At 42.2% G+C, this 9,710-nt stretch overlaps 1 protein-coding gene across 3 annotated transcripts; it reads left to right on the top strand.

The window, feature by feature from the left end:
- The first annotated feature begins 1,664 nt into the window (after window positions 1-1,664).
- Window positions 1,665-6,863, top strand: HNRNPDL (heterogeneous nuclear ribonucleoprotein D like). Of its 3 annotated transcripts, XR_004645921.1 has the most exons (9): window positions 1,665-1,847; window positions 2,679-2,847; window positions 2,931-3,092; window positions 3,545-3,676; window positions 3,828-3,945; window positions 4,901-5,068; window positions 5,313-5,413; window positions 5,796-5,900; window positions 6,588-6,856. XR_004645921.1 is itself a non-coding variant. In XM_034772259.1 (8 exons), exons 1-7 carry the CDS (start codon window positions 1,759-1,761, stop codon window positions 5,381-5,383), a joined length of 909 nt encoding a protein of 302 aa, XP_034628150.1. In that variant the 5' UTR covers window positions 1,665-1,758; the 3' UTR covers window positions 5,384-5,413; window positions 5,796-6,863. The 3 variants fall into 3 exon arrangements, 2 of the variants coding, with proteins under 2 accessions (XP_034628150.1, XP_034628149.1); XM_034772259.1 differs by having other exon boundaries at window positions 5,796-6,863; XM_034772258.1 differs by lacking the exon at window positions 5,796-5,900 and having other exon boundaries at window positions 1,666-1,847.
- The last annotated feature ends 2,847 nt before the right edge of the window (window positions 6,864-9,710 follow it).

The raw sequence follows: 9,710 nt of genomic DNA, 5'->3' as shown, positions 1-9,710 counted from the left end.
GGTGGAAGGGGGCGCTGCTGCGCCAATCCAGGGGCTGACTGCCGTCTGATTGGCAGGTGAGAAAAGAAGGGCGGGGCTTGGCCGTCATAATGCGCCTGCAGGGCGGCGGCGAAGAGAGAAGGGGGGCATGTGTGTGGGGTGCAGTGCGGGAAGCTGCCTAACGCATGTCCTAGGCATGATCTGTAACGTGCAGTAAAAAATGGGGCGGGAGAGGCTAACAGCTTCGAGAAAGGGACAGTATATGGGGTGCATGGCACATAGGGTGCAAATAAATTGCATGGTACAAGCCATAGGGTGCATGGTGCCGAGCACGAGGTGAGTTGCATAAAATGCTTGATACCCTGGGGGGAAGGTAGTATATGGGGCTCAAGGCTGCCTCATGCAATCCTATAAAGCCGTGCCTCTCCTCCATACTTATCCTCCCGCTGTACGACCAGTAAGCATTATTAAAAGGAGCCTATCCCGTCAACCTAAGAGCCGGCTCTTGTTCAAAGTGTGGCTTTGCAGCTGCAGACAGCACTTCACGCAAATGCGGGGGCTAAACTTGGTCCTGAATTTCTCCTGCCCTATGTCAAGTATCAGGGGGTAGCGTGTTAATCTGTATCTACAAAAAACAAGGAGTCTGGTGGCACCTGAAAGACTAACAGAATTATTTGGACATAAGCTTTCGTGGGTAAAAACCTCAGTTCTTCGGATGCATGTTTTTTACCCACGAAAGCTTATGCCCAAATAAATCTGTTAGTCTTTCAGGTGCCACCAGACTCCTTCTTGTTCCTGCCGTATAGAGATCCCTCTCTAGTGGATTTCATTTCTCTTAGGCAGAAGTGGTATGGTGGCTGCATTAACTGGATTTCTAGGTTGTATGTTCCCAGTGCACAGCTGTGTCGAAATGCAGCGAGGGTTGCATAATGAGAGAGGTTTGTATTTCCACCTTATCAGAAAGTAGGAGCTGAAAGGCAGGGAAGCAGCTGGCTGCGGCTATGGCTTCCTGACTTACTTTGCAGAAGCAGCTGCTTCCCTCTCCAACTGACCGATACCGCACTAATGAAGACGGGATGGGAGAGGTTGCCTAGATTGCTTGGCTGCTTAAACTGCGGGGATAGGCGCCCGGGGGCATTTGCTGCCTGTCTTCATCGATCACCTCCCCCTCCCTGTATACAGGGGAGAAGGAATATCGAATCTATGGGGAAGGGGTCCCACTGCTCTCTCTTTGGGGGAGAGGGGCTTTGGGGCTCTTTGGAGCACACACAGGAATCTCGTTAGGCACTAGCAGCCCCCTGCAGTAGTCGCAGCAGCTGGCGAAGGGGGTGTAGGGATTAGCGTGGCCGGGAGATCGCGGGCAGGCAAGGCACAGACAGGCACTGCAGCCTGCTAGGGAGATGAGTGTAATGCCGAGGGGATTCCAGGGGAGAGGAGGGTGGTGTTCATATGCCCTGCCTGGCGGGGAGGCCGGGATGACTGGGGTCACCCATTCCCCTCCTGGGTCACCTAAGCCCACGTGCAGCCGCCATTGCCTACGCTGTTCCCATGCTTTGCTCAATCAGACGGGGCAATGCGCGGCCCCCCCGCAACCCCGCCGCCTGGGCCTCCGGGAGTCGCTACCGCGCCTGCGCTGCCGGGCTGCGCTGATTGGCTGCCGGAAAGGGTATATAAAGGCGGCGCAGGCGGTGCCCGGATCTCTTCCGCCGCCATTTTATTGCTCCGCTTTCTGGTCGCAGCTTTCTATCGAGTCTCCAGCTCTCGTAGCCTGCTCCCGCTATGGAGGACATGACCGAGTACAGCGGCGGCCTGGAGGAGTTCGCCGAGGGCTCCAAGATCAACGCCAGCAAGAACCAGCAGGACGATGGGTAAGGGCCGGACGGTGGGGGGGAGGGCGCCCCCTCCCTGCAGCCCCTGCCCGGGGGGGCGCTCGCGCTCCTCCTGCCCCCTCCCTGCGGGCCGGGGGGGGTCCTACTTGTGCACGTTTCGCGTTCTCTTTGTGTCTCCCCGTCGAGCTGCTTTCCGAAGGGCGGGGTGCTGTCAATCACCGGGTCATGACGTAACCGGGAGCCAATCGGAGGCGGGGCAGAGCGCGAAGGGGCTGCCCGGGGCCAAGCTGTGCGCGCGGCGATGCCACGCTGCTCCCGCGTCCCGGTCCCGACTCGCGCGGGCGGGCGGGCCTCTGGACGCAGCTCGCTGGCTGACAGTGTCTGCGGGCGGTAGCTTGTCGGGCGTCCTGGGGAGTTCAGGGCCGGGAGGAGCTGAGCCACTGCCTCCGAGTGCCTTAGCAATGGGCCGAGTCGGGTAGGCTGCAGCCCAAAACCTCATGCCTGGGTGGTATTAGAGCAAAGGTACTCGGGTCACTCGTAACCAGCTCCCATCCTGCAAACACTTATGGGTACGATTCATTTCACTACCGTGTACTGGATTCATGGGATTAAAGCTAAGCGCACGCATAAGTGTTTTGCAGGGTCGGGGGTCTGAGAACTTTATAACATGCATATAGTTTGGTATAATTATGTAAAGGTCAGCTTTGAGGCCCTGGCAATCGGTTTAGTGAACCGAGAGTGGTGTCTTTTCAATTCATGATGCTGATCTTGCTGGAAAAAATTACCACTTGAGTATTCTAGTTTCTTTGACACTTGAAGTGATTAGCAAAATATTCTGCTCTTAATTAACTCTGCTTTTTTCTATTGTAGTAAAATGTTTATAGGAGGCCTCAGCTGGGACACAAGCAAGAAAGACTTGACAGAATATTTATCTCGGTTTGGAGAGGTGGTGGACTGCACAATCAAAACAGATCCAGTGACTGGGCGGTCCAGGGGATTTGGCTTTGTGCTCTTCAAAGATGCTGCCAGTGTTGACAAGGTATGTAGGATCTGTGTAGTTGGCTCTTGTATGCGTTGGTTTTTTCATGGCTTTCTGAAACTCGTGTCCTGTGCATTTTCTAGGTATTGGAACTGAAGGAACACAAACTGGATGGCAAGTTAATTGATCCTAAAAGGGCAAAAGCACTGAAGGGAAAAGAACCGCCCAAAAAAGTGTTTGTTGGTGGACTGAGTCCAGATACATCTGAAGAACAAATTAAAGAATATTTTGGTGCTTTTGGAGAGGTATGGTATAACTGCATTTGTAACACTTTCACATCTGTATTGGACATTAAAGTTCAGTCTTGGTGTAGCAGGGTATTAACAAAAGGGCAGTCTCTGATTTGATGTGAAAAGATGGTGGTTGTGAGAAGGCTGCTTCCTTGCTAATTGCAAGTTGTAATGCTGCTTTGTTGGGACAAGATGCAGAAATTGTACTGCAGTAGAATAAATAGTTAGGATTAACTTGGGATCCTGGTGGGTCATCTTAACCTAACAGTTGTACTAGAACTGTTTCCTATTAACCTATAAATAGCTCTGTAATATTTTGATAGTTTATAAATGGAGGTGGGATGGCTTATTTTTAAGAGACCATTATGTTTCTACTGTTGGCATTAACTTTTGACCATTGACTTCCACTGCAGTGTTTATGTGGGATGTGTAATGTAGATATGGTTTATGTTTAACTTTGTTTACAGATTGAAAATATTGAACTTCCCATGGACACAAAGACAAATGAAAGGAGGGGTTTTTGTTTCATCACATATACAGATGAAGAGCCAGTAAAAAAATTATTAGAAAGCAGATACCATCAGATCGGTTCTGGCAAGGTATGTATTGATGTTTTGGTTTCTCTTTAGAATGTTCTAATGTTGATGGTTCTTATAGATTTTTAAATGTGTTCTTGAGAGTAAGAGTGTTGGTTTTGATGATGCCTGTCAGTCCTTGCATACAGTTAAAACCATGTCTTCCTTTTTACAGTGTGAGATCAAAGTAGCACAGCCCAAAGAAGTGTATAGGCAGCAGCAGCAGCAACAACAGAAAGGTGGAAGAGGTGCTTCTTCTGGTGGTCGAGGTGGTGGCAGGGGGCGTGGCAGGGGTGAGTGTTTGTTTTGTATTACTTTTAAAACAACTTGTATGTGTATGGATATGAGTATTTATTTCTAATTTCCAGTTTCCATGTTTTGGAGCTTTTTTTTTAAACAAACATGAACATGGCCAACCAATGAGCGGAAAATAAGCTGGGTTGGTCTATAATGACTTAACCAAAACGCATTTTAAAATTGTAATCTTGACAAGTGCACTGATTTAGTGAACCTTTTACTTGTGTATAAAAATGCCAACAGATTGCACATTCCTTGGTTTAGAAGCTATTCCTTAAAAGGCATAATTCAGGTGTCTGAGACTTATTTGAAAGTTGAATGTATTCATTCTGTTGAAACAGGGGAAGGGAGCAATGTTGTCTTTTTGACAGTCTTAAATATTTACCAAATAGAGGGAAGCCAGATATAATGCAGGATTGAAGCTAAGTAATCCTATGTAAGGAAAGGAAAGCAATTTTGCCAACATCACGAATACATTGAATGTTGTTTGCTTCTTTGCAACGATAAGTACTGAGATATAGTCACTATTACTGGAACAGAACAAAACTAGTCCTTCATATTGTAATTAAATGTTAAGATAATGTAGGATACGAAGATTCATATTAAAAGAGCTCTAAAGGAAGTGGGAGTTTCTTTAGACAAAAGGTAAGTTGTGCTTGCCCTTTGTGTGGTTCACATGCACTTTATTAATACGACTGTCTCCTGTTTCATTTTTTTATGTAACATGTTAGAGTAAATTAAGAAAAGAGACCCCAAGATTTGCATCTCATGTGATGTTTTGAAATTAGATGTCTTGGTGTTGTGTACTTGCAGAGTGATGGGACTCTTTCCTGTAGCCATTACAGATCACAGTTCGTGTGTGTGTGTGTGTGTGTGTGTGTGTGTGTGTATATATATAATTTTTTTTTTTTTTTAAGAGGGATGGAACTTAATTGCTATGCTTTATTTCAGGTCAGGGACAAAACTGGAACCAAGGATTTAATAACTATTATGATCAAGGATATGGAAATTACAACAGCACTTACAGTGATCCAAGCTACAGTAGTTATGGTGGATATGATTATTCTGGTTACAATTATCCAAGCTATGGATATGGACAGGGATATGCAGACTACAGTGGTAAGAATGTTTGACTTAACGCCACATAAGTATTGATCTATAACACTAAAAGTAATATCTGACTTTAATATTCTAGTGTATAGTAAATTTCATTGTTGTTTATCCACACTTGCTTGTGGGATGCAAACATTAAAGTATTGCATAAAGCTGTAAACTACTATGCAGGGTACTGTGGGGGTGGCTCATGAGGCTTGTGTCCTAATCAAAATGTACTGTGAAAACTAATTTTCCATTCTCTCAACAGGTCAACAAAGCACATATGGAAAAGCATCCCGAGGTGGCGGCAATCACCAAAACAACTACCAGCCATATTAAAGAAGTACATAGTACTTGGGGGGGCAGCAGGTGTGTATATGAGTGCAAGGACCACTTTCAGTATGTCTAATCTAATTTAAAGATCAATAGACAAATTAAAACAAGTAAAAACATTTTTCTTGTGTAGTCTGACTTTTTTAACTGAACTTTGTTAACTTAAAATATTTTTTTTAAAACATGCTTTGCCTAAAGTGTCTATAGATCTTTAACTTTGTAAAATGTGATTTCATCTTCTTTAGTACTTCAGAAAAACTTAAGAGTTTTTCTGTTTGCGTTGTGTACCAGGTGGTCTAGAGGAATAATTAAACTTATTAGAAGTATTAACAGGTAAAGTACTGAAATGGGTACAACTTAAGGAAAACAAGAATGTTGTCTTCTAACTCTGACATTATACCTTGTTTGTACCCGCCAGCGGGAACTTCATTGCAGGCCGTGTGTCACCCTGACCACGTCTATCTCTGGGGGTCGCACGTTGCAGGCAGAGCGCAAGGCATACACCAGAAAACGCTGTCCTGTGGTATGGTCTCTTCCAACTTCATGTACCAGCGTAAAGATTAAAGTGGAAAACTTCAGACTTTGGCTTCTTTTTAATCTTTTTGAAGATTAAGTGTCTTAACTTAAATGGTTTTTTACAGGAGTTAAAGTACATAAATGCCTTTACAGCTTAATCATTTTGGTCTTCTGTTTAGTGTTGTATTTCAATTGTGGAGCCTCATTTTAAGTGTGCATTCGTTAAGATTTAATGCTTGCTTTTTCTTTTTATAGCTAATAGTGAAATCTGCAAACCAAAACGAACTTTTAAATCTGGAAAAAATTAAAGATCATATGCACACAAACCACATCAGGCTAATCATGTTTTTGGCAATATTCATTCAAGAATTAAGTTGCAGACAAATTGTTTTCATACTTAATAGCATTTCTAGTGGAAACTTTTTCCACAGCCCAGTTTGTGACACACAAATTGCAACTTCTTGCCTAATTTGGAGAATCGTTGTTCTGAAACAGCTTCCTGAATGGGCTGAACTGCTATATTTGGGGAGACAAGATTTTTAGTTACTCAATAATAATTTGTTAAATATGCATATGATCTTTAACAGTGAAGAAAGGAATAAATAGAGGACTTAAAGCAGTTCATGAAAATGGACCTTTTAACGATTCTTATAAAAGTTGCACAGATCTGATTGTTATTTTGTCTTGTTTTTAGGTGGAGATACCACAACGAAGTCATCTTGCAGAACATCAGGATTGAATGGAGGGTGGTCTTCATGACATGAGATGACTTTTACAAAAGACTTTTTAGAGTATGACACAACAGTGTCCAACTGTATATAGCGGCTGATTAGTTTTCTTTATGGTTTTTACTTTGTCCTTTTTGCCATCTGTGTTATGACACAATGTGGATTTGTGTTTATACAAATTTTATTTGTATAATTTCATGTTAAGTGATTCTTGAATAAATGCTTACTTATGTGAGTCTGTCTTCCTGTGTCTGCTGCTTAATTTTTAATTGAGTAATAACAAGGACAGCAATCTTTCCAATTGGGAGGAAAGATGGCCAGTATTGGAATAGGGCCTTGAATGCCCTGTGGTCACTAACTTCCTAGATATGCCCCGAGCTTGAGGATATTCTTTGAAGTGTTATCACCTGACTTAAAATCTGCTGTTAAATGATTGGCTCCTAGTTGCAGTAAGAGAAATACAAAGATTACCTTAGATGTATTAGAAATCATCCTTTGCTACCTCTTCCTGCCATGCACCCACAAGCATTTTTTTTTTTTTTTTTTTGGCAAATATCTTGTGTTAGCATTTCATATATTTCTTGCTGTTGTATTTTATTGCTTAGTTTGTGCCTGTTGGGGGCATGGTGCAGTTATGTATTACTTTGAGCTGGTGGGGTTTACTATGTGTATAGAGAGCCTGAGGATTTTATATTAAATTGTTAGTTTGAAACTAGTGAATTGTGACACCACAAAGCAAAAAGTCAAAATCCCTTTAATGTATGTAGCAGTTAACAAATACTTCTAAAAATTCACCTTACCATAGTGCCTGAAACAGTTTTTGGAGAAATGTTTGTTTAAAAAGCAAACTGTTTCATTTTCAGTTGTGGTTTGTGTTCCCAAAATATATAATGTATTAAATCTACGTATTGATGGTTCATGCTAATTTGGTTAAATTTAAAATAGTTACTGAATGGGAATTCCAAGCAGTCAACTCTTCCTTGGTCTTCAGTGAGTTTTACCTCTAGTTTTGAATTTTACCTATTGCTAAAGATGACTTTTAGTAACGGGTTCCTCTAAACCTGAATGGTTTAATGGCTAGCATATAAACTGCAGTCCCAGTATGGAAAGCATCAGTTCAAGGGGATCTGCTCCAACAACCATTGTTTAGTAACAGGTCAGTTTATTAGTGTAGAACAGGCTTGAGTCATGTTCTGAATGCTTGAGCAGTCACCTTGGCTTCCAGTGTGGCTCAGCTTTGCAGCTCCCCATTGTTAGTTCTTTCAACATGGCCATGCACACATGCATTCCTATGTCAATCATGGATCTAAAATAAAACCTTGTTTAGAAGACAGCTGAGCACTTCATCCATAGCAGTATAAACCTTTCCACTTCTGTACCGTTTTTCTATCCCTATGTCCTTGTGTGCATCTTTTATTTTCCATGTATTTGCTCATTGCACTTGTCCATCTTATCTGCCTCTCTCCTGTGGATATACCATGCTAAAATGAGTCACTTAGATATTCTCCGTTGGTTGGTTGGTCAAGCACTGTTGCAGCTCCAGCAGAGCTGGCAGTTGGAGGAATGGTAGTAAAGACGCCTGTAGGTGATATACACTACATCTAATGCTGCACATGGTGATAAAGTAATTGCAGCTGGTGCCACTGAGAATTGCTCCTGGTGCACTGGTAAACCAGTAGTGTGAGAATCCAGTCTTATAGATAAGGACTAGCTGAACCACACCTTGATGGAGCTGGCAATTGAATTAATGCCTGGTTGCTGGTAGTGGTAGCTGTTTACTCCCTATTGTACCTATCAGTGGATTTTCGAAATGTACATATTTTTCAAAACTACAGTACTGTTTTGTCATTGTACAGTCCAAATGGCCTATAACCTAAACGCTTTCTTTAACTTGCTCTATTATCCAAGATCTTCAATTGTGTGTAGTTAACTGGCTATACCTTTCTTGTATGACCTTTGGGAAGTTACTCCTCCTCTTTGCCTCAGTTTACTCTCTAAATGAGAATTTTTTTGCCTATCTAATGGATTTAATTTTTTTTTGTTTTATAAAGGGCTATTAACACGTTGGTTAAAAGGTGCTATAGAATGTACTTAGCATTTCATATTTGTCTGAAGTATTGATAGAGCCAAGTATTTTCTCTCTAGGGGATTGATCCAGTAAACTTGTACTCAGACTAGTAGTCTGCTTGAAGTCAGTGCTCTGGTATATGGATTACTTAAGAGCCAGATCTTGGAAACCTGTGTGTTTGTCTTAATTCTTGCTAATGTCAATGGGACTAGTACAGCTAAAATCCATAGCTTATTACAAGGTTTACAGACTACTTAATTGGCAGTTCCTGTTGACCTATTTGGGTCAGATGTTTTGCTCTTGTAAAGAAGAGGCTAGCCATTATGAAAAGGGGGGCCTGTTTTTCCCTCCATTATTTTTAAGCATTGATTATATGTTCATGCATAATCCAAATAAAAGGATTGTCTCTGGCCCAGGGTTACTTACAAGTTAACTTCCAACAATGTTAATGGACATTTTGGGGGTGGGAAACAAAACAACTGGAAAAATCAGCCAGCCTCTGTCAGAAGAACATTAACTCAATCATCATGTGCTCACTTTGAAAAAGTATAAACTTCATCAGCCAGGTAGTCTTCTGTTCAGCTCTTTCTCTTTTTGTAAGGTTCCACTGTAGCTTTCCTTTAGCATACTGTAGTGTGATGTGGTCCCCCCCCCCCTCCCCAAAATACCATCTATTTTATTTGAAGTATTTTGTTAACTTTTTGTTCTGGTTTTATGCCTTTTTTTCCTTTACAGTTTGCAGTTGCTTGCCCTTCAAATTGGCTCTTTCACTTAATAGTTTAAGGGTTTCTTTGGTTGTATCGATCTAGATTTTTCTGCATTTTTTACATTGTACTAAATGTAGGTTTTGACTTATCCACTCCGATGTGGTGGTTGTGCTCCAGCACATGGAAGGCCACACAAATATAGTTAAATGACATTGAATCACTTGAACTATGTTGATGGCTAAAGTTTTTGACAAATGCTGAAAAATCAAGGCAACTAACTAATCCTAGATATTTTTTAGGATTGCAGTCAGCCT

The sequence above is a fragment of the Trachemys scripta genome, chromosome 5 (genome assembly GCF_013100865.1).
Source record: "Trachemys scripta elegans isolate TJP31775 chromosome 5, CAS_Tse_1.0, whole genome shotgun sequence".
Lineage (NCBI taxonomy): Eukaryota > Metazoa > Chordata > Testudines > Emydidae > Trachemys > Trachemys scripta.
The sequence above is the reverse complement of the archived record's forward strand: the minus strand, read 5'-3'. Positions and strand labels throughout refer to the sequence as shown.